General features: G+C 49.9%; 1 protein-coding gene across 1 annotated transcript in view; it reads left to right on the top strand.

The window, feature by feature from the left end:
- The first annotated feature begins 1,600 nt into the window (after positions 1–1,600).
- Positions 1,601–24,393, top strand: part of Lrrc20 (leucine rich repeat containing 20) — a 100,669-nt gene continuing 77,876 nt past the window's right edge. The window contains exons 1-2 of the mRNA XM_038342754.1: positions 1,601–1,682; positions 9,309–9,453. Of these exons, the coding sequence (XP_038198682.1) occupies positions 9,372–9,453 (82 nt within the window). The 5' untranslated portion in view covers positions 1,601–1,682; positions 9,309–9,371. The remainder of the gene's footprint in view (positions 1,683–9,308; positions 9,454–24,393) is intronic.

Here is a 24,393-nt window from a genome sequence, read left to right on the forward strand (position 1 = left end):
TCACGCCTTAGGAGTATGTTCTGCTCCATTTGGCAAGAAAGACATCATTCAGCAATGTGTCTTGTCTCTTTTCACAGAGCTCTCAAGAATGCAGAAACAGAGAAAACTCCAAACCAAGAGCCAAGAGCCCAGGATAGGTGCATCCCTAATGGAACATGCTGTATGACAAGTTTACTGCTTACTCTGATAGGGAAGAGCCTAGTGAATCTGGTCAGTTTCAGGGACTTCCTGAAGCTATTTGTTTACCTTCCTGTCTAAGGAGGTTCCTGAAGCTATTTTGAATTGCTTATTGCTTAAGGAGATTCCTGCTGGATGGGGCATTTTTTTTTGGAAAGTTACACAACAGGAGGTCTGCGAGGTGATTATATTTTAGAAGCTGTGGTCATTCATGATGGCTAGTTTGGGCACAGTGAGAAAAAATTACTGATAAGAACTGCACCTTCTGCTAGACTGATTTACCGATTGGAGCTTTGGTGATACAGAGGTTGGAATGTTGCGGGTCCAGAGCCAGGTTATCTTGTGGCATCTTTATGCCTTTGAACAAGGACTGAGACTGCCTGCCCTGTTCTATGTGGCCTAATATCTTTGTAACCAACCCATAAGTCACTTAAGATGCCTGAACAGACCCATAGTTTCCAGCCAAAGAGCTGATTGCCCTCAGACTAGCATCTTAGGCCTACAGCTGAGATTTTTTCTTCCTGTAGCCTGTTTACCTGGAAGGATTTATACTTGAAAAGCACCTTGATTTATGACTTGGTTCTGTTGCTATAAAACCTTCATCAAGAGGCTGGAGAGACGGCTCAACAGTTAAAAGAGTATTTACTGCCCAGACAGAGGACCAGGGCACAGTTCCCAGCATGTACATAGTGGCTTACAATTTTCTGAAACTCTAATTCTAGGGGTTCTGACCTTCCCCCACTTTCTGGCCTCTGAGGGCATCGGAAACACAAGTGGTGCACAGATACACATGCAGGCAAACACGCATAAATCTTAAAAACAAAACAAAAACGAAGCAACACAACTTCGTCAAACTGTTACCATGCTGGAACATAGAATAACATGTGTTCTAGGGCTAGGGCCGCTCGTATTTAGCCCGAGGGCAAACCATCTCTGATTCCCCACCACCACACACACACCCTTTGAGGTGAGAGTTGTAGTTTTCTCGCAGCAGCTGCGTGGCACTCAACAATGCTCACAATGACTCCGTGAGGCCGGCATTTATAGACTTTAATTCCATATTTTTTGGGCTTTGGAGAGATGAAGCTTCAATGTGGCCTCAATTAGTATTTCTTTATTTTTTTCAAAGTTCCCTGATCTGGTGAACTCAGCCCCATCCGGAGAAAACTCAGTCTGGATCAGCATCCTGAAGGTGTAGGTGCAAGCGCCCGCCCCTAGCGCTCTGGCAGGGGTTGAGTCTACACAAAGCGGTTCCTCCCTAGGTTCCTGAGCGCGCAGGAGGAGCTGCGGGGTAATTGGTTCGCGCGGTCGGAGCTCCGGCTTCGCCCCGCCCTTGTTCTCAATCTGGCATTTCTATTGGCCGAACGGCCGTGCGCGCAGAGCTGGCTGTCCCTTGGGCTCCTCCCCTCGAGCTCCGCCCCTCGGGCTCGGAACTTGCACCGGGTACCGGCGGCTGCTGAGGGAGCGTGACTGCTGGGCGCAGGGTTCTAGGACGCTTTGTCGCCGTAAGTGCAGCTTCAAGCGGCCCACAAGCTTCGCGCCGCGCAGAGTAACGGTGGCCAGAGGCCGAGCGTGTCGGGCTGGGGAAGAAGGGAAAGCAGGGTCCCAGGCTTGGCTGCGTCCTTTCCCCTCCCCCAGGACACCTGGTAGCACTGAGCCGCGGCTCGGGCCGTGTTCTGGGTCGTGGACTCGCCGGTCCTAGGTCGCTCGGGGGAGTGGGCGGCTCGTGGTTAGCGCTCCCGGATAGCCCACTTCCGTTTCCCCAGGGAGACGCCCGTGCCCACGGGGAGAGGCAGCTGCGCATGTCGCTCCCGGAGTGTACCTCTCCGCCCCAGGCAGCGTGGGACGCCCCCGGCCTGTGATCACCAGCGTCCCCTGCTCTGTTTGCTTTCTTTGCCCCAGTCCCTGCTTGCCAGGCCAGCGCGGGGCTGGAGACGAGCAGCCACTGGCAGCGATCGTGGGGTCCCGGGGAATCCTGTCTTTGGCCACTGTGTACAGTCATGGGCAGGTACAGTCTGAGGATGCTCCTGCGGGGCTACCCAAACCCCAAGACTCAGAAACCAGGCGCCGACACGTCCGGCTCACTCTCCAGCCTGCCTGCTCTTTCCCCTGGATGGGAAAGTGGGTCAGTTCTGTTCTGGTCTCCAGTGGACCTTTGGGACTGCTGGGGTGAGAATAAGCACTGTGCCCCTCACCTCCCCACATCAACTCTTTGCCTTGGCAGGGTCCCGAAGGCTGGCTGGAGCCAGCGGTGGGGCAGCTCGTGCGCATGGCTCCAGAGGCTCCGGTTGCTCCGCAGAGCGGCTGCCAGGCTCTAAAGTTCCCGGTTGACCACAACAGTAACTAAATATAGGACCATCTGGTGCGGCCGGAGTGTCGCAGTGTTTTCTTTGTAGAGATCTCAGGGCAGCAGATAAGGTGGTAAAATTCTGGCCCTTAAGGGCTGGGTCAGAACTATAGTCAAGGTTTGAGTACCCAAATATGGCAGAGAAATCGCACAGAGCTCATAGTCCAAGCTCCATCTAAGCAGAATACCATACACACCTTCAATTTATTATGTGAAGACTTGCAGTCTACCCTGTTTGGTCACCTATTGATTGTCATGCCTTAATGTGGGAAGCCCTTAATGGCTTGCAAAAAACGCTTCCCCAGAAGTGATTTATCATCAATTAGTTTTTCTAACAGCTCCGTTGAGGAAGGTGATGTTTCCTTCTTACAACTGGGGCTGCCCCACAGCATTGAACACTTTGCAGAATTCTTCTTGGGTTAGTTGTGCCCCTCAGAGAACTGCCTTCTAGGAAGGCCTCCAGAGATCGGGAACAGGCTATCGGCTTTCTCTGGCACATCTTTACCTCCCTGTTGCTGCACCCAGTGATTCCACCCATGGGGTCTTGCCTCAGGCCTCCATGCCCCTCACCCCAGGCCATAACTGTACTATAGTGGCCTGTAACTGGCTCTTTCTGCGTGCCAGTGGGAAGCTTGTTCATCAGTCATGTCCAACCTCTGGCCTGGGGGCCCCGTTTGTCCTGGGGGAGCTATGCCCATGTAGATGAGAATGCCATGTTGCAGTGTCAGAAGGTGGGGACACCTCTAGTCCCTATCCTGTCTTTGTCTTTTTGTTGCCCAGTGTGGATTTTATAGATGGTGACTAGAAGATTTCAAATTTAAGCATGTGCTGGGTTTGTATTACAAACTTGGGGGAGGGCAGATGAGCAGTGGGAAGAGTTGATTCTCTGTCCAAGCGCCTTGGGCTTTGGAGTGATTGCTTTGGTGATTTTTGTCTTCCTCCTCTTCTGGTTTTCTTTTTTCTCTCTCCCTCCCTCGCCCCTTCTTTCCCTCCCTCCCTCCTTCCTTCTTGCTCATCCTCCCTCCTTCCTTCCCTCCCTCCCTCTCTTCCTTCCTTCCTCCCTTCATTTTTTTGAGACAGGGTCTTGCTCTGTAGCCCAGGCTGGCCTGAGACTCACAATCCTCCTGCTTCAACTTTCCTCGTGCTGGGATTATAGATACGTATCACCATGGCCAGTCTCCTTGAAAATTTCCAAGTCTCTCCCAGACAGTGGCTAGGATGGGTGGCACTGATGTACTGAAGCAACCCAGGCTGCTGTGGGCCCTAGCTCCTGTCCCCTGACTCTGCTACCACCACCACCACCACTATTATGTGGAGGGTTGACCAGATCTCTGCCTCTGGAAGTCTACAACTTAGACCTGTGGGGCTGGCCTGGGGCCCATGGTTTGTGCTGGTTCTAGAGAGATGCCTAGTGCCTTGATTGTTCAAATAATGCTGATGTGCTGATTGTGAATGGACTCACAATTGTTTATATAGATTGGAGAGGGGGCAGCCCACTGTCCTGCCTCTTGTTTGGCTTAGACAGTTATCTGCTTCTCTGTAAAAACCTGCCTGTAAAACTGCCGGTCCTGTAGCTCTTCACTATAGGACCGGCTACGCAAGCTGGGAACTGGCCTGGAGACTTAAAATCATATACACACACAGACACAGACAGAGTGACAGAGACACGGGTCATCCTTGATACAACAATGCCAACTTGATTGAGCTCGGGGCAACTTATATATAGGGCTCTAGCCATGCACCAGGTCTCAGGATCTTTTAGCTGCAGACCCATGAGAACTCACTCCCCTGCCATCAGGGTCTCGTGCTCAGAGCAGCTGCAGCCTGCTCAGAGTAGAGGAAAACAAGTTGTTTACAGGAAATTCAGGGTCTACCAGCTCCCAACACTTCTCTTTTTAAAACATTGAAATGGAAAGAAAAACACCAGTTATGTGCCCCATCCCATGTCTCCCATTCCTCACCAGTACTACTGGGATTAAACCCAGGGCTAGGAGAAGGGTCTAAATTACCCTTGAACTTGCTTAGTAGTCCAGGCAGGACTTGAACTTATAATTATCCTGCTTCAGCCTACTGAGTAGCTGGGCTTACAAGACTATGCCACTAGACCCAGCAAGGACAAGTATGTTTTTCTTGTCTTCCATCCCAGCCTTTTTCTTTGAGCTTCCATTAGATATTAAATAAATCCATTTGTCCCAGCCTTTGGGGCCATAGGTGCCAATAAGCGCATTTGGATCGTTTTTCTCAGTGCTTCTTGGTGGGGCAGGAGCCCACTCCAGCCCCCTCAAGCATGTTCTTCCTCAGCTCTGGAGCCCTGCTACCCTATCTTCGCCCTTGTGCAGAATGTGACTTGCCATCTCTCCATTGCACGGTCTTGCCCATTTTGTCATCTGGATTGGTGGAGCAATTCTCTCTTGTGGGTAGAAGAAGCTTTAGGTGATGTGTGAGTGGCCACCGGGTCAGCAGTGAGCATGGTGAATGTAAGTAGCTGATGTTTTAGATTTCCTTTGGACAGCCTAGGATGTATCTGCTGCACCCAGAGCATCCTTGAAATAAGGGAGTCCTTCTTCCTAGTAAGTTGGTTTGAGACCCAGACTTTATATATTGTTCCTGTTCATGCTTTCATGACCACTCTGACCCACGCTGTGGGGTGTCCGAGTTTCTATTCCTGGTGGTTTTCCAAGAACTTCTTTCATCAGTAGCCTGCAGCAACATCTCCGCCTGGTAGCAGCTGATAGAATTGCAGGCATAGTGGCTCATTGGCTGCCTAGTCTAATCTTCTGGGAAGCACAGGCCCTAGGCATCTTGGCAATTTTTCTTTCCATCTTTGTTTTTGAGTCCAGAATTGTCCCAGTGCTGTTCTTTAGCAATTTCATCTTCAAAAGAGTCACAAGTCAGAACTAAATCCTGTCTTTTTTTTTTTATTCTTATGTCCTATATACCTAACATAAATATTTATGATTGTTGGTCATGAGTATTAGAGAGGGGAAAGGAGAGAATCTGGCACAGCAAGAAGAGCTCCGGGTTAAGAACTAGGAGACTTGGGGTCTGGTCTCTGTTTCCATCTAACCTGCTGGCTCCCCTTCCTTGATCCTCAGTTTCCCTGTTTATGAAGAAGTTAGGATAAATGACCTCAGGGCCAGCGAAGTGGCTCAGTAGGTAAAGTACTTACTGTCACACCTGATGGCCTAGGTTTGATCCAAGAACCTACAGTGGAGAGAACATTCTTTTGGAAGGTGTCCTCTTCCCTCCAAATGTGTCCCACAGCACACTTGTGCCTGCATTCACACACACGCACACGCACACACAAATAATAAAATTAAGGCTCTTCCAGAGGTCCTGAGTTCATTTCCCAGCAACCACATGGTGGCTCAATACCATCTGGTGTCCTCCTCTGGCCTGCAGGCATACATGCAGACAGAACACTATATACATAATAAATAAATAAATCTTTTAAGAAAAATTAAGGGCTGGAGAGATGGCTCAGTGGTTAGGAGCACTGGCTGTTCTCCCAGAGGACCCGGAGCTCAATTCCCAGCACACACATGGCAGTTCACAGCTGTCTATAACTTCAGTTCTAGGGGATCCAACACCCTCATGCAGGTACCAATGGCAAAACATCAATGCACATAAATAAGAAGTAAGATTAAAAAAATAAAGAAAAGTTCATCCCTTCAATTTTGGCAACACTAATTTATGCCTAGGGGTTTGGAGTAAGAGGCTACATATTGAAAGTGGTGGGGTCCAGTTTGTCACAGTCCTTCCTTCAAGGTCACTCACTGGTCCATGCCATGTCAGGCTACTTAGTATGTGAACTTAGGATCCTTGGTAACTTGGACTCTGTCTTGGACATGTTGGAAGAGTCATTTGACTTGCAGCGAGACTTGAAATCTACATTGTGTGTGTACTCTCCAAGCATCTATACTGGTGAGAGTGTGAAGAGAAACATAGGGTGGATGTGTTCACAGGCCAGTGAGGGAAGGGAGCAATGTGGAGAGAGATTTTTATTTTCTTTGGGTTTTTTTTTTCGAGACAGGGTCTCTTTATTATGTAGCTCTGACTGTCCTGGAGCTCACTATGTAGACCAGACCAGGTAGGCCTTGAACTCCCCTGTTGTGGAATATTATTTTAAAATGTGTTACATTTGTTTATGCTTTGGGACGTTTGTTTTAATGATGCAAAGACATGTTGCATTCTTTTATGTTGCATTTGTTTAATGCGTTTGTTTAACTCTGTGAAGCTGTGTTACTTTGCCTGTCTAAAACACGTGATTGGTCTAATAAAGAGATGAACGGCCAATAGAAAGGCAGGAGAAAGGATAGGTGGGGCTCGCAGGCAGAGAATAAAGAGGAGAAGAAATCTGGGAGGAAAAGATCTGGGGGTGTGGTGGAGGGCCAGCCACACAGCCAGATGTGAAGAAGGAAAGATGTACAGAAAGAGAGAAGAGTAAAAGCCCACAGGCAAAAGGTAGATGGATGGGGTAATTTAAAGAAAAACTGTCTAGAAACAAGCCAAGGCCGGGGATTCATACAGAAGAATAAGACTTCATGTGATTTATTCAGGAGCTGGGTGGTGCACCCCCTAAAGAGTAAAGAGCCAAAAAAGTAAAAAACTATACTCCTCAGTGCTGGGATTAAAGGTGCATGCCACCACGCCCAGCTGGAGAGAGACATTTTGTAGCTCACAAACAACCCGAGTGACTTGTGCTTAGTCATTTAAGTACCACTGATGCTCAGTGGGAGAGGGAGCAGCCAGGGGACACGGTCTGGGAGTGGAGTGATGGGAACCACTCATTCCTCAAGGATGAGTTCTGCTGAGGTGTTTGTTCAGAGCCCTGTGGGTCATACCAAAAGCACTCGGCGCCGGTGTCACACCTCCCCTCTTGAATCCTCTCAGCTGACTTCTGTTGAGTGTTTATGGGTCCTGGGCTCGGCGTGAGGCAGGCTCCCCTGCTCTGCACGACTGTGTGTACTCATCAAGAGAGGTGTTAGCAGGGCTCAGTGCTCAGTGCGACCTCCTCCCACACATCCCAGCTACTCAGTGGTAGAGTTGGACATGGGGACTTTCCCATCGTCAGTGTGTTCCGGCCTCCTCGTGGCGGGACACATGCCATTGATCTCCTGCTTGGCCAGCTCTGGACACTATCCCCACATCTCTGCTTTCTGTCCTTGTCACTCTTCTTCCCCTGGCCCCTGACTGGGGTGGGTTTGCCGAAGCTCCTTTGCTGGAGTGACTGTTGAATTCAGGACTGGGGACAGGGCCAGGAGAGGCAAGGGACAGGGCCTTTGATCTTGACTTTGAGTTCTTTCTTCCCTTGTGGGGATGTGGGTGACTTCTGTGGAGAAGTTTGGGGCTACCCAGGCCTGAGTATGCCCCCCTTGTCTTGAGCTTGTCCTCATTACCTGGTCATTGTGCTTTGACTTCTTTCTCTGTAATAACAGGGTTTTGGAGACTTTTTTTGTGTGTGACTTTTTTCATTGCCTTTTTATTTATTTATTTTTTTACTTCTTATTTACTTGAGGCAAGGTTTCATGTAATCTATGCTGGCATTTAACTTACGTGGCCACGGATGACGTTGAAATTTTAACCTCTAGCTCCCCAGTGCTATGGCTATAGGTGTGTCCCACCATGCCTGGTTTTTGTGGTGCTGAGGATCAAACCCAGGGCTTTTTTGACTGTTTGGTAAGCAGTTTACCAGATAGGCTTCACCCCAGCCTGTTTTTCCAATGCCTTGACAATCGCTCTTCTTGCCTGTCTTCAGCTATTTTAAGCATATGGTGTTTTGCCCACGTGTGTGTGTGTGTGTGTGTGTGTGTGTGTGTGTGTGTGTGTGTGTGTGTGTCTCACATGCATGTCTGGTGCCTGATGCCTTAAGAAGCCAAAAGAGTATGTATGGTTGTGAGCTACCATGCAGGTGCTGGGACTTGGACCTAGGTAGGTCTCTGTGGAAGAGCAGCCAGTGCTCTTAACCACCGAGGCGTCTCTCCAGCCCCACATTTCTTTAACTATGTTCTCCTAGTGATCCAGTTTCTTTTCTCACTTCCAGTGCTTCCTCTATGCTCCTAGGTAAACTCCACAGCAAGCTGAGAGTGAGGCCCGAGTACTGACACTGTCCCCTTCCCTCTGCTCTAACAGACAGGCAGGGCCTTCCTAGAGGCCACCCCCTGCAGACTCCAAGGTCCATGTGCCCTTGTACTGCCCTTCCTGCCATGTTGTAGGAACCTGGTAGATGGGGTAGCGAGCAGGCAGTGTGGATTGAGCCCTGGCCAGGAGGCTGCTGAGTAGACAGGTGCCTTTCCCCAGCAGTTAGCTGGGCCTGGCCTCTTCCCCAACACCCCGCCTCACCTGCTGAATCACAGGCCGTCTGAGTCCTCGTACCTGCCTGGCCACTGGTTCAACATCTGTGTATGGTGAGGTCACATGTCTTGATCCTCTCAGGAAAGCAGTAAAGCCCAGCTGCCCTCCCTCTGGGCGGCAGATTGGAGCAGCCCCGACAAAGGCCAAGCTGGATGTGGCCTGGGCTTTGGAGGAGGTGAGTGGCCTGGGGACTTTCTCGTAGCTGCTGTTGCTTCTTTTTTTTGTTTTTGTTCCGCTCTGTAGACCAAGCTGGCCCTGAACTCACAGAGATCCACCTGCCTCTGCCTCCTGAGTGCCGGGATCAAAGGCGTCCATCACCATTGTCCAGAGTCCTTTAGCTTCTTAATGGCCTGGGTCCCTAAGGAGGAGAGTACTGGTCATGGGACCCTGACTGGCAGGTGGGTGCTTCATGGTCCTGTGTCTTCCCCAGGCACAGACCCCTTTGTGAGCAGCAGACCAGCCTGAAGGCTGGGAGCCCGACACCCACGTCTGCATGCTGAGGAAGATGGGTGAGGCCGTGGCCAGAGTTGCGAGGAAGGTCAACGAGACGGTGGAAAGCAGCTCAGACACCCTGGGTAAGTGAGGCCAGGCTCTCCTAACCTGTGACTTGCTTGTAAATTCAGAGATGGCACATAAGGAGATGAAGGGGTCATCTGTGTGTGGCCAGGAGGACCAGCGCTTCGTGGAACTTTGGCCACAGTTGTGACTGTTGTGGCTAGTGTGTGTCTCACCGTAGACTTTGTTCTTATTCTGGGTCTTGGTCAAAGAGATTGGAAGAGGGCTGAGCTGTGGATCCTGGCTGATTGAATGTCAGTGAGCTTTGTGTGTGTGTGTGTCCCCTTGAACTGCTTCAAAACATCAAACTGGCCACGCTTGATTCATCCCATGTACAGGCCCCATGCCTGGCGCCTCTTGAGTGTTATCTGGTTGAACTGTCACTGTCTCCCTCGGGTGAACAATACTGGCACAGTCATGGCTAGCCTGTGTGAGCTTCTGGGTTCAACCAGCTGGAAGATACCATCACGCTCTGCTGTTGTGACATGTATTTTTTTTTTAATTTGAACTAATAATAGCCATTTAGCCTTCTTTTTTTTTTTTTTTTTTTTTTTTTTTTTTTCCCTGAGATGTCAAGTATTTAAGCAAGCCATCCTTCTAGTCGAGTTCTGCAGATGTGAATGACAGAGCAGCCAGGGAGACCAAACAGTTATGTCTGCATACGCATGAGTTTGTGTGTACCTTTGTAAGCATGAATGATTCATGTGTTCTGTATACACATGAGAGTGTGTGTGTGTGTGTGTGTGCACGTGTGTGTGTGTGAACTCACAGGAGTGTCAGTGCCACTGAAGAGACAGAGGCATGTTGGCACATTGTAGGAACCCAGAGGGCTAGAGCATAGCCCTATCTTGGGAACGATAGTGCATACAGCTTAGATGGGCTTTATCTGTGGAGAGGCATTTTCCAGACACGTGAGGGTTTGTGTGCACATGTGTGTGTCTGCATGTGTCTGTGTAAAAGGGCAGCCTTTTGGTGGTGTTTACTGCCAGATAGAGACCCAGCTGTGAGCTCTCCATCAGGTGTGTCTGGAATGCAGGCTCCACGTCAGAAGGCGACAACCTAGGGATTAGAGATAGTCAGCCTTCAGATGCGCCTTGCTCACTGCCTCTTCCAGGAAGCCCTGAGTTTTGTCCTGTTCACCTTTCCTCCCTCCCTTCCTCCTCTGGAGTGACCCATCTGGCATTCCCACAGGGCAGGAACACTGTGGTCTTTTTTTCACCCTGTCTCTCTGGCTGAAGTGGAATGCTGTATAGCTCAACCTGGCCTTGAACTCACAGTGATGTGCCTATCTCTGCCTCCTTAGTGCTGGCATTAAAGGCGTGTGCCACTGCTTGCAGTTGACCCTGTGGTCTTCTGCACCCTCTCCCTGAACCTAGTAAGGCAGTTGGCACTGTGTTGGCATGCGGAGGGTTTGCTAAGCTGAGCCAAAGGGTGAGAGGTTGTCTGGAAATGCAAAGGTTCCTGCTAGCTTTGGAGGGGAGCCTTAGGGATAGCTGCTAACTGTGGCCCTTTATAAACGTTCTGAAGTCTTACTCCAGCATGCAAGACTCTCCGCCAGGCTTTGGGCTATTAGATCCTGGATGTCAATCCTGACTCTGCCACTTACTAGCTTGGCATCTTAGCAGGTCACATACCCTGTCTGAGCCTTGATTTCTTCATCTCTAAAGTGATGATGGTAATTAATTGTATCTTCCTCTCAGGGGGTTAAGGACAATTACATCTGTCATTTGCTTGGCATGCAGGGAGCTTAATAATTGTCAGGTATTATTTTTTTAAGATTTGTTTATTATGTATCCAGTGTTCTGCCTGAATTATGCCTACATACCAGAAGAGGGCACCAGATCTCATTAGAGATGGTTGTGAGTCACCATGTGGGTGCTGGGAATTGAACTTGGAACCTCTGGAAGATCATCCAGTGCTCTTAACCTCTGAGCCATCTCTCCAGCCCCGGCAGCTGTTATTTTTAATTTTTTCTCATACCCAAAGGTGGTGAAGGTAGAGGCTAAGTCCTCATTGACACAAGCACACCTCCACAGGTGCCGGTCACCTGGGTCACTTGGGACCCGCTTCACCTTCCCCCTGAGAGGCAGTTCAGTATGAGGTGGCATGTCTGTAAAGTGGCAGGGGTTGAGGGACCGAGGCAGCGCCTACTCATCCAGATCCAGATCCTGCAACCGCAGTGGGTAGTGACAATGCTCAGAAGGGAGAGCCAAAGAGGGAGAGCTGAACTCTGACCCCAGAAAGTTTCCTGGTGGAGGAGGAGGTGGCTGTGAGGAGGCAGGAGGAAGGGACCGGATGCAGCTGAGTTAGGAGAGGCCTTTGCTGAGTCAGAGTTGTCCCTCCAGCTTTTAGAAGGTGCTGTTTAGGGATGATCCTCCCCAGCTATGTGAAATCTGGACCTCCAAAACCCAGAGCTTGCAAATGCATGTGCCCCAGTGGTCAGGTGCAGATGTCAGTGAGCGAGAGTGGAGCGTGTCTCGGTGATGTATGCGGATTGCTAGAGTAGAACAAGGCACACCAACTTCTGCACCAGCCCAGGGTCCGTGCTCACCGAGGATCTCAAGGCAGGTCTCCAACCACCCTGCCAGACCACTGCAGTGCCTGGGATTAGACCCTCACTTTACCACACAGCCTTGGAGTTGGGTGGTAGCTAGTAATTGCCAAGATTCTGGATGCTTTAAAGCTCCAGTCAGCAAGGGAGAGCCTTCAGCCATGGAGGTCCAGCTGAAGCTGCAGACTTTCCTGTGGTGGGGATTGGATTGGGCCTTTAAAATCAAGATTGGATTGTACCCCATTAGTGACCATAGAAGCAAAAATGTGAGACCTGACCACTCTGAACTCCCTATAAAGTTGGAAGCTGACCTGATCAGGCTCAAACAGTCTAAAGGATCTGTGCTTTGAGAAGTCTGCACATTCCTGGGTGGTGGTGGTGCATGCCTTTAATCCCAGTACTCGGGAGTCAGAGACAGGGGGCTCTCTGCAAGTTTGAGGCCAGCCTGGCTTAGTGAGTTCCAGGACAGGCTCCAAAGCTACAGAGAAACCTTGTGTTGAAAAAACAAAAGCAACAACAACAACAACAAAAAGTCTGCACAAAACAAGGTCTAGGTTAAGTGGCTCAGTGTGTAAAGACGCCACCAAGCCCAAGGACCCAAGTTTAAATCCAGGACCCATATGGTGAAGGGGAAGGACCAACTACAGCTTGCCCTCGAACCTCTACATGGGTCTTGTTACACTTGGGCGCGCAGACACACACACCACACACACACACACACACACACACACACACTTGTGATTTCAGAATCTTTGAGGAATTTTTTTTAGTATAAAACTAAAGAAAGATAAGACAGATTCAAAAAAAGGAAAAGTAGCCTTCACCCTACCTCGTCCTTTTATTACTTTTTAAATCTACTTTTATTTCATGTTCATTGGCGTTCGTGCACATCTGTGTGAGGATGTCAGAAGCTCTGGAACCGGAGTCACAGACAGGTGTGAACTGCCTGCCATGTGGGTGCTGGGAATCAAACCCGGGTTCCCTGGAAGGGCAGCCAGTGCTCTTAACCACTGAGCCATCTCTCCAGCCCCCTCTCCTCCCAGCTCAACCTTTTACTGAAGTAGCATGCTTCAGAAACTCCAGAACCCCGCTTCCTGCAAGGACATGACATCAGGTTGGTACCTTGACAGGCCCAGAGTGACCATCCTCCCACCTAGGGGTGATGGACCATCGGCTCTGAGTCCCCAGTTCCTCTGCTCACCAGGCATCCTTGTGAGCGCTTTGCCAACCCTGACTCATTTAATTGCCATGAGAACTTGATGATGTTAATATCCTATTGTAAAGATGATGAAACAGGCATGATGTTTTTTGTTTTGTTTTGGTGTTTGGTTTTTCGAGACTATCTTTGACTGTCCTGGAACTCGCTCTGCAGACCAGGCTGGCCTTGAACTCACAGAGATCCACCTGCTTCTGCCTCCCGAGTGCTGGGATTAAAGGCGTGCATCACCACTGCCCCACTGACATGAGTATTTTTTATGTGTTGTTTCTAGCGTTCTGCTGCATAAAGGCGCCCTCTGTAAGTTGCTTTTTGTTTTTTAGTTTTGTGACAAGGTGTCACTGAGTAGCAAACTTATTAAACCCCTGACTCATTATGTTGCTTAGGCTGCCTTTGACCTCACTCTATCGCCCAAGATGGCCTTGATCTTACGGTTACCCTTCTACTCAGCCTCCCGAGTGCTGGGATAATCGCGTATTACATCATGTTCTTAGCATGTATCACATCATGGTACAAGCATGTATCACGTCATGTTGTGGAAGTTTTACAGAGCTCAAGCTAGACGGAGTGTGCAGGTGACTTGCTGATGACCCCGGTGAGTAGAACTAAAACCACAGCTCGTCCAGCCCTGTGTGGTTCAGACTCTGACAACAGCAAACACCCTGATGCCCCTGTGGGGGATGCAGGAGATGAAGAGCTGTGCTGAGAGTCGAGCAGCTGGAGGCTACCCTACTCCACACTGTCTCCTCTCATGCCTCAGAAACACCACGGTGAGCCTGCCTTTTCCTTTCCTTTTCATTCTTTGAGACAGGGTCTCACTATGTAGTCCTGACTGGCCTGGAGCTTGCACTATAGACTATGCCGGCCTTGAACTCACAGGGATCCTCTTGCCTCCTGTCTCCACCCTCCCAAAGTGCACCACTATGCTTGGCTTATATTTTTAGTTATATGTGCTTTTGTGCACATGAATGCAGATGCCCTCAAAAGCCAGAGGAGCACATTGGGTCCTCTAGAGCTGGGGTTATAGACGGTGGTCTGAAAGAGCAGCAAGTGCTCTCAGCTGCTGAGCTGTCCCTCCAGCCTCTATCCCTCACCCTTTCCATTTTTGTTTTGTGATAATCTCATCAAGTTGTCTAGTGTGGTCCTGAGCTTGGAACCTTTCTGTCTCCCACGAGGCTGGGATTCCAGACAGGCAAACCCACGCCCACCTGAGCTTGGCTTCCCTCAGTAGAGCCTGTATGGCTCTCATCCTGGCTTGTGAGAATCCACGCCTAGCTTCTCTCTCCCAAGTGGGATACGTGATGCAAGTGTGTCTCTGTCTGATTGCCTCTTCCCAGGCGGGAGGACACGTGGGTGATTTCTAGGTTTCCCACGTTGTTAATGAGCCCATCAACGCTGTCATGAAGGTTTTTCCTGCGAATTAGTGCTGGAAGCAGGGGCTGGGCTGTGTGTGGTGAGTGTGAACAGCCCCTCCCATGCTGAGAGCGCTGGTTTCTGCCTGTTTTCTTCAGCACTCAGCACAGTTTTCCATTTAGTCTGGCCTTTTAGGGGTGAGACAGCATCTCTTGTTGCTTTATTTACAGTTATTTGATGACAAATGATGTTGAAAATCTTTTCATGTACCTCTTCGCCCGATCTGTCTTTGATGAAATCTGTCTTCTAGCCTTTTACTGCCATTTTTAAACAAACGACTTTTCTTGTTAAGTTTTGAAAATTCGTATGTATGCATATATATACATATATATACACACAGTGTGTGTGTGTATATATATATTTTTTTTCTTTGAGGTAGTTTGTCTCTACATAGCCCTGGCTATTCTGGAAAGAGATCTGTTTGCTTCTGCCTTCTGAGTGCTAGGAATAGAGGCATGTGCCACCCAGCCTGGATATATAGTCTTAGCGTGTTATACTTATTGCTTATTTATTGGGTGGGGTGCATACTTACCATGGTGTGTATATAGAAGTCAGAGAACTTTCGGGAGTCAGTTCTCTTCTTCAGCCCTGTGGGTCCTGGGGTTGGAATTCAGGTTGTCAGGTTTGGTGGTTAATGCCTTCCCCTGCCCAGCCATCTTGCTGGTGCCCAGTTCTTTATACATTCTGGATCCAAGTTCTGGTTCGCTTTTTAAACCAGTCAGGTTCTGGTTATGTAGTCCAGGCTGGACTCCCAATGCCATCTTCTGCCTCGGCCTCCTAAGTGCTGGGGTCCTCTCGCATGTGTTCTCCATCATACCTGGCCAGATGTGTTTTGCTAACTCAGTTTCTAGGCTTTACCTTGTCTTTCAGCCTTTTTTTTTTTTTTTTTAAAAAAACAGTGTCTTTTGTGAAACAGATGTTTTTAATCTTGATGAAGTCCAATTTATCATTCTTTTCTTCTAGACAGTACTCCTGGTGGTGCATGTAAGATAGCTTTGCGAAACTCAAGCCTGCATGTCCTCTTGGGACTGTCTGGCATCTGGGCAAATGTATGTGTTCATGGGCCCCATGACTGTGAAATCGCAAGGCCCTTCTGCCTTAAATTTCTAAGGTTGGAGCAGGTTCGTTGCCTGGCCAACCTCTGGATATATATGAACGGTCAAAGCGGGAGACTGAGCGTGAGTTGGGGGAGGCCGCATCCTAGGATGCAAGCTGTGATGTAAGTAGGTAGAGCAAGGCTAGGGAGAGAAGGGATGCAGACACCCCCCAATTCCCTTTTCCCTGGTTCTCCAGCCCCTAGCCACATCCGGCCACACTTACCAGCAGATGGCACCCTGTCACCAGCTCGCCTGTCTGCTGCAAGATGTCAGTCCACCGCCTGACAAAGGCCTCTTCTCAGCCGGCTCACCTTCTGTAATGTGTAGTTTGTCTGACCCCTGTAGGGACCACACAATGTGGAACCCCTTCCCCCTTCTTTCTTTCCTTCCTCCGTCTCTCCTCCTTCCTTCCCTCCTCCTTACTATCCTCTCTCCCTCCCTCCCCTCCTCCCTCTCTCTTGTTTTTGTTTTATTTTGAGAAAGGGTCCCACTGTGTAGCTCTGGCTGGCCTGGAACTCGCTCTATAGTCCAGGCTGGCCTCAAACTCACAGAGAGTCTCCTGCCTCTGCCTCCCAAGTACTGGGATTAAAGATGAGTGCCACCCAGCCAAGCAGAAACCCCTCTCTTTTTATGACAGTATCTACCATGCACTTAACGTGATTCTCGCTGAATCTGAAATCTCTGCTGGCTCTTTCCCAACAAATAGATGCTGAGCACTGACTGTATGCTCAGAAGAACTAGCTACTCCAGAGGTATCGGTGGGAAAACTGAGGCAGGTCTCCCTCCACGTTCCTCTCTCCCTCTCTGTACACATACATGTTTAGGGTAAGGGAAGCACCCTAGACTATAGCAGGAATTGCTTCTCTGTCCTGGCTGGGTGGTAGCCCTGGCCTTAGTTGAGGTTTAGTAATCTATAGTTTCTGTGGGTTTAGGGGTTGTATGTTTCACTGTCGTGTTTCTAGCCTGGGACGTCCCCAGGGTCTGTCAGGTTCAACCCTTTCTGAGGTCACGAGGGTAGGGACAGGCTCCCGAGGCATCCCTCAGACTCCCATTTCTGCTCGCTGAGAAAGCCAGATCCTTTGTCCTGCTTTTCTGGCCCTCACTTCTGATGGGACAACAGGCTGGTTGCTGACCGGCTTTCCACTGCTGAGCTTCCAGCTGGTCTCCCTAGAGACCCTGAGTTCCTGTGTGATGAGGCGCCTCCTCTCGGCTCTGTATGATGCGATGTGGAGGGGGTGTGAGAAACTTTCTATCTAAACTCCCGTATCTGGACAGTCTCTCCAGATTGCGGGGTTTGGGAAACCAAGCCCGAGCCTTCTTCCAGGCCAAGAGAGAGCTTCCCCCTCCGGAGCTCAGGACCTTTTAACAGGAAAGCTTTGTATTCTGGAGGGGGCACCTACAGTCTCACATTGTTGACAACTGAGCTGACCATTTCTTGGGAGTGTGACTGCCCAGTGCACATAGAGTTCTACATCCTCCCTGACCCTGAGATGCCAATGCCCCAGTACATTCACACTCCTGAGATAGAGCACTACAGCCCCGCTGGCTTAGCAGCAGAAATACGGTTCAGGAAGAGGGCTCAGTGAGCAAGATGCTGGCCATGCAAGCATGGGAATCTGAGTCTGGATCTCCAGAACCCACACAAAGCCGGTTGCTGTAGCACAGATGGAGGCAGAGATAGAGGGCTCCAGAGCTTGGAGGCCAGCTAGCCCGGTGTATGCAATGGTAGATAACAAGAAACCCTATCTCCAAGAAGGTGGAAGGCGGGGACTGACACCCAAGGTTTGCTTACTTGGTCCTTTCCAAGAACAGTATACACTCTTAACTGCTGAACCATCTCTGCTGCCTCCTGCGCATGGATTTTAAAAGAGAGGTTATTTATTTATTTGTGTGTGTGTGAATGTATGTGCAAGTGTGTATTTGAATGTATGCATGTCAGGCCCAGAGAGGATGTTGAGTGTAACGTAGCACATAACTGGGATCTGAACTGCGGTCCCCATGATTGTGTAGTAAGCGTTCTTCCTCATTCATTCATTCATTCATGCACTCATTCATGGTTTTTCAAGACAGGGTTTCTTTGTAGCTTTGGAGCCTGTCCTGGAACTCACTCTGTAGACCAGACTGGCCTCGAACTCAGAGATCCGCCTGCCTCTGCCTTCCAAGTGCTGGGATTAAAGGTGTGCACCAGCACCGCCCAGCATGTAGCAATCATTCTTACCCTGAGCGCTCTCCCCAGCGCTGTGTGCATGAAGTTTTAACACATACGTCTTTGATTTTGTTTCCTCATTGCTCGGAATCTTCCATGTGTCTGCCTGTAGATGTTTGTTACATGCATCCTTGTGGTATGTTCCACTGCATACGTGTGCTCCAGTGTGTTTACCAACACCACTGTTCATGAATTCAGGGCTGCCAGCAGATCTCAGATGTATGTAATTCTGTAAGGAGAGACCCAGGCTGTAGGCATCCTCTCTAGGTAGTATGGGGCTTTAGGGCAGATACCGTTCAGTCTGACAAAGGGGGCTGGTTGTAGCACTGGCAGGGAGGTGAACCAATAAGTGGGACATATCCAGAGTTCCTGTGGCCCCTTTCATCCCTCTTAGGATAGGCCTGTTGGTAGCAAGAGGAGTTAGAGGCTTGAGCCTTGTCTTAGGGTTTCTGTTGCTGTGATGAAAAACCATGACTAAAAAGCAAGTTGGGGAGGAAAGGGTTTATTTGGCTTACACTTCAGCATTGCTGTTCACCACTGAAGGAAGTCAGGACAGGAGCTTAAACAAGGCAAGATCCTGGAAGCAGGAGCTGATGCAGAGGCCACGGAAGGGAGCTGCTTACTGATTTTCTTCCCATGGCTTGCTCAGCCTACCTTCTTATAGAACTCAGGACCAGCAGCCCAGGGATGGCTCTACCACCATGGGCTGGGCCCTCCCGCATTGATCACTAAATGAGAAAATGCCATACAACTGGATCTCAAGGAGGCGTTTCCTCAGCTGAGGCTCCTCCCTCTGATGACTCTATAGCTTGTGTCAAGTTGACACACAAAACCGCCCAGTACAAGCCTTTAACTCAACCCTGACCTTGCTAGGTGACCTTGGTGGTCATTTCCCAATTCTGGTCTGAACTTCTGTCAGTTACACAGGCGCTGAGATACCAGCCCACTCTCCAGGGTGCCTTGGGCATGTCCATTGCCCGGCTCGGGGATCTAAGAAAGCAGGCTTGTGTGGGCAGGCTGTGGCGGCAGCGGCTGTCAATAAGCCTCAGAGTCTGCTGCTGGTGTCCCCGGCAGGATGTGCCAGTGTGTAGAGCGAGCAGCGTAGGTGGAGTCCTGGTAGGATGCGAGGGTATAACTCAGAAGCAAATAACCGGCTTGAAAAGGAAAATCAATAGATTCAGAGAAGCAGAAACAGCTTTACCACCAGCAAATTGGCCTGGCGCCGGGGCCTGCTGGGCTTTAATACAGGACCCAGGCTTGGGGCGGCTCTTGTTTCAGAGGCTCGTGATTAGCACCTGTTCTCCTGGGGCCTGTGGAGCTTCTGAACTGGTGTCAAACGCAGCTGAGGCCCAGAACCGTAAGTGCAAAGTCCAGGCAGTGGGCGGCAGGAGAGGACTCAAGGTTCCAGTACACCTTATCTTCTGTCCTTTTCTTTGTGCCCAGGTGTTCCTGGGGCCAACCTAGACCCCTCGGCTTCAGGTACAGGGACAGGGGACAGGAAAGGGACCACTCTGAAGGGAGGCAGCCCCTGTCCTGCAGAGCATGGTCTTGCTCTAAGGTCTAGCTGTGACTTTCACACCTGAAGGACAGCAACAGACATGCTGGGATCTAGCTCAGCTTGGAGAGCGGTTGCCTAATAAATCAAGCCTGGTGATATTATTCTTGAAATCCCAGCACTTGAGAAGTAGAGGCAGGAGGACCAGAGTTCAGGGCCATCCTCAGCTATATAGTAAGCTTAAGGCTAGCTTGGGCTACATGAGACCCTTACTTAAAAAAAACAAAAGCCACTCAGCAAACAACAGCAACAAAAACAAGTGCTAAGCACGGTAGTACTTCCTGTAATTGCAGCGCTCCGGAGGTGGAGGTCATGAGTTCCAGGCTAGCTAAGGCTGCAGGGTGAGACCTGTCCTAAAAAACAACCTTTTACCTTACCCCCTACCCCAACCAGAAAGAAAACAGAATCCAAACCTCAGGAGAGAAAGAAGCTGTGGGTAACTGTAAGCCTGGAGTGCTGACTCCCCAAGGCGGGGAAGGGTAGGTAGTGGGAAACCTGACTTTCCCTCCCTGCCCTCTGGTCCCCAATCCCTTCCTCTCTGGCACAGTGTTTTGTGGGACCAGAGAGCATGAGGCTCTTGGGGTCAGACTGGCCGGCTGTGGGATTGCTGGGACAGACAGTGGTCAGCTGGGGTCCTAGGCTGCCCCAGTTCATCGCAGTGCTGAGAGAGGCCTCAAAGCTCTGTGGATGGGTCTCTTCCTCCCTTGGATGGCTAGATCCTCTTGGAGCTCTGAAAGTATCGGTGAATGAGCCTCATCCACCCTGTTTGAACATCACTGAGGGCTGAGAACTTCAGACTGCCACACTTCCAGATTCCAGATTCAGTGCCCCAAGGACTTAATTGCCTGACCCCACTTTGTACCATGTTGCCCAGTCAGAGGGCTTGTCCCAAGCCAGTGCCTGCACTGGAGAAACGAATAAGGCCCCGTTCCCTTGTTCTCCTCCCCTCCATCCTCCCTCTTCGTATCCTAGTGCTGTGGAGATGGCTTGGGCGAGAGAGTTGGTCCCTCTCAGGGTTGTCTCAAGGGAAGCGGGGATGGTGGCGGTCCCTCTCCAGCCAGCGATACGGTAGTGATTTGAAATGCTGATGCTGCGGCCTATGGAGATGGGGCACCAGGTGGAGAGCTGGTCCTGTGGGCTCCTTGCAGAGGAGGGAGTGGGTGGGATATGGATGAGCTCTGCTTTTATCCACACTCAGGACTGCAGCTGTGCATTCGATGCTCCTGAACCTTAAAGGGCAAGTAGGGGCCAGGGTGCCAGCCAGGGACCGGAGGTGTTCCTAGTTAGAGGTGGGCGGTCCCTGCCAGGAAGGGCAGGGCTACACAGACCGGTGGAGGGGCCAGTTAGGAGGTGAAGTGCTGTGACGTTGTAAATAGCTGTGCAGTGAGGTCACACCTTACACAGGGCCGGGATCTAAAGAGCCTGAAGGTGGAAAGGTCCCTTAGGATCAGAATGACTGTCAATAGGAAGACACAGCCACTTCCTGTCTGTCAGCTGCTGCACATACTCCCCGGTTCATCCTTAACTCTGCCATCTTAGAAGGGACCTGTCAAGCCTCTAACTCCTTATGTAGCTGAGGAGGACCTCGAACTTCTGGTCCTCCTGGCTTTGCCTCCAGAGTGCTTGGATTACAGGCTTGCACCACCATGCCAAATTCGGTTTTGCGCATCCTAGGTGAATACTGACCAACTGGGTTACATTCCAGCCTCTGTGTTACAGAGGAGAAAACCGAGGCGTGGGGGCACTGAACCACTTCCCCAGGCCATACCTCCCTGGTAAGGTGGGGAGAGTGATTTAAACCCAGCCAGAGTCCTCTCCAGGGTGCAGCAAATATTGTTACCTCTGAGGAGACAGTTGATTCTGTGTTTGGGAGCACTGGAGGTCCCACCTGAGGCCCCACCTGAGGCCAGTAAGCCCATGTTGTAGGGAAATAAGTATCTTCAGTGTCAGGCACTCACCGCCTCTGAAATCAGCTAAATGAGTACGTGAGCTGCCTCTGCTTTCTCTGATCTGGGTGGTGACAGAGGTCCCTGGTGGCTTCCGAGCAAGAGAGCTGCATGACCTGCTCAGGTCTGCAAAGGTCACCACTGGGGGTATAGGGCACACAGGAAATCACCTAGGGATCCTAGGAAAGAAGCAGCTTGGCACCTTTGTGGGTGACAGGAAGGCTGTTAGGGGTGCTCTGTGGAATCTGGTTAACAAACTGGAGCCTGGGTTATTTGGGGTTGGTAGTGTGAGGAGTTCTGAGAAGTTTGGGTACCTTTGTGGGACACCGTGGAGAGGCTCACAGGAAGGAATTGGACAGATGGCTAGGTCAGCTGGCACTGGGGATTTCTGCAGAAGAAGCCACCATTCCAGGAGCCTACCCCACCTTAGGTTGCTCCCTCCCTTGATGGCAAATCTTTGAAATTGCAGGGCTAATGATGCAGCTTCAAAGAGTGCGTGCTCGCAGGAGAGTGAAAACGCCTGGCCTCAGAAATCAGCAAATAGATAATTTCACAGTATCAAAAGCTCCCGTTGCTCAGGCACGAAAATGTTAGCCTTGGGCAGGCAACTTAATGAGGAGGCTGAGTAGTATATTAAAACCAAATATTTCCACAAATGTACATGCGACACTGGCCGCTAAGGTGGCCAGGGATGGAAGTCCAGGTTGGAGTGGACAGGCAAGGGGGTCAGTTCTGGAGCCAGGCGTCCTCTAGGCTCTCAATGTGAACTGGCACGTGCCAGAAGCAATCTCGTGCTTGATAAAGTTGAGAAATTGTGATTGCTCACAGCAATGGTGCTGTCCAGACTCATTATCCCAGAAGATGAGGGTGAGGTTAGGCCCCTTTGAATCGCCCTGCCCTAGTTGACTGGATTGCCCAAATGCCTGTTTCTGTCACGCTCTGGTTTCTCTGGGAGGCTTCTTTGTCAAGTCCTCTCTCCTGAACGGTATCTCACCCTGTGCTGTGTCTGTGGTCGTGGCTCTGCGGAGGATGGACTGGGAAGGTACTGAAGGGAAGGTCTGATCAAAGAACCCTGCAGGTCCCCAGTAGGCTGCTGCGCTTGCTCCTTGCTCCTTACTCCTGCGCTGAGGCTTGCCTCACCCCTACATCTGTGGCCTGCTGTCCCAGGATACCCTTTTGTTTCCTGAGGACAGGTATAGCTAGCTGACCGCCCTCTCAGGTCTGTGTGTCTTTTTACTGGAGCATGAACTAGCTCCAAATTGGTGGCAGTTGGGTCTAGCTTACCATTGTGTCCTTAGCCAGTATTAACACAGTGCCTACCCAGGAGAGACTTCTCAGATGAATGAGTGAGTCAAATGAATTAATGATAGCTTTCAACAGTACTTGGTACTTCTGCATCACACAAAGAAAGAGAGCCAGATATGGTGGTATAGCTCTCAAATCCCAGCACTCAGGAGGCTGGGGCAGGAAAGTTGCCAGTTCGAGGCTAGAGAGCTATCTGAAAAACAAGTCCCCCAAAACTCCCAAAGTTGGGGGTGTAGCTCAGCAGAGAGTTGCCTAGCATGTGGCAGGCCCTGAGTTCAAATTCTGTCATTGAAAAAAAAAAAAAGGAAGTAGGATTAGTTTTGGCTCTCATAGCCAGTAAATCTGGTGTTGGAATTTGAACCTGAGTTTGTTGGCCTCCAGTGTACTCTTTTAACCTGCAGCCTGCCTCGGTGGGACCCAGTTTCTACTGAAGGACTCAAGCAGGCCTGAGCATGGCAAATATGGTGCCAACAGTCTTTGCCTTATTCTTCACCTCCATTCCCTCTCCCTTCCTAAAAAACATTAGATCACATTCTTCTTTTTCCTTTTTTATTTTTTAAAATTTATTTATTTATGTATTTTATGTACCTGAGTGCTCTGTCCTCATGCATACCAGAAGAGAGGGCATGCGATTACATTCTTAAAGCTAGCAACCAACGTCTGTTCCCCTATTTGGCTACTTCCTCCTCCTGAGGCTGACTACCAAGGTCCAGCTATCAAAGTATTGAAGTCCGTCAGTCAAGAGCCCCCTTTGGCTCACCCAATTAACATGCCCAGTCATAATTAACCAGCTCACCTTGGTGGTTTAAATAGGTATGGTCCCCATAGACTCATATGTTTGAATACTTGATCCATAGCATATGACATTATAGGAGGTGTGGCCTGGCTGGAGTAGGTGTGGCCTCGTTGGAGGAAGTGTGTCACTCTGGGGGCAGCTCAAGCTATGTCCAGTGTGGACATAAATTCCTTCTGCTGCCTGTGGATCAAGATATAGAACTCTTAGCTCCTTCTACTGCACTATGTCTGCCTGCACGGTGCCATGTCCCATCATGATGATAATGGGCTAAACCTCTGAAACTGTAAGCCAGCCCCAATTAAATGTTTTCCTTTGTAAGAGTCACTGTGCCATGGTGTCTCTTCACAGCAATAGAAACCTAACTAAGTCATCACCCTAACACAGGGTTTTCTCCTTTCCCTTTATAAACTGCCACATCTGTCTCTTCTATCCAGAAGCAGTCCTTCGTCCCTCCAGATGCTGGCACAGGCTAGGCAGCTGGGTACCAGGGTGGAGAGATGGTTCCGTGGTTAAGAGCACATACTGCCCTCCAAGGCCACTTGCATTTGTGTGCACATACCTGTACACATCCATGCATGCATGCATACATGCATATATACATATGAATAAAAATCAAATCTTTGAAAAGAAATTGGTTTAGCAGTACACACATATAATTCCAGTGCTGGTGGGTTATGGGGAGACAGACTGTCCAGTCAGTCTAGCAACTTGAACTCCAGAGACAGTCAATAATATCTGTAAAAATAAGGTACAGTGTGATGGAGGTAGAGTCATAGGGGCATATGTGTGCAGGTAAGTGTGCATGTACACATACGTGCATGCACATACATGTGCACACACATGTACACACACATACAGTGTAAGACTCTCGTGGG

The sequence above is a fragment of the Arvicola amphibius genome, chromosome 9 (genome assembly GCF_903992535.2).
Source record: "Arvicola amphibius chromosome 9, mArvAmp1.2, whole genome shotgun sequence".
In the NCBI taxonomy this organism is placed as follows: Eukaryota; Metazoa; Chordata; class Mammalia; order Rodentia; family Cricetidae; genus Arvicola; species Arvicola amphibius.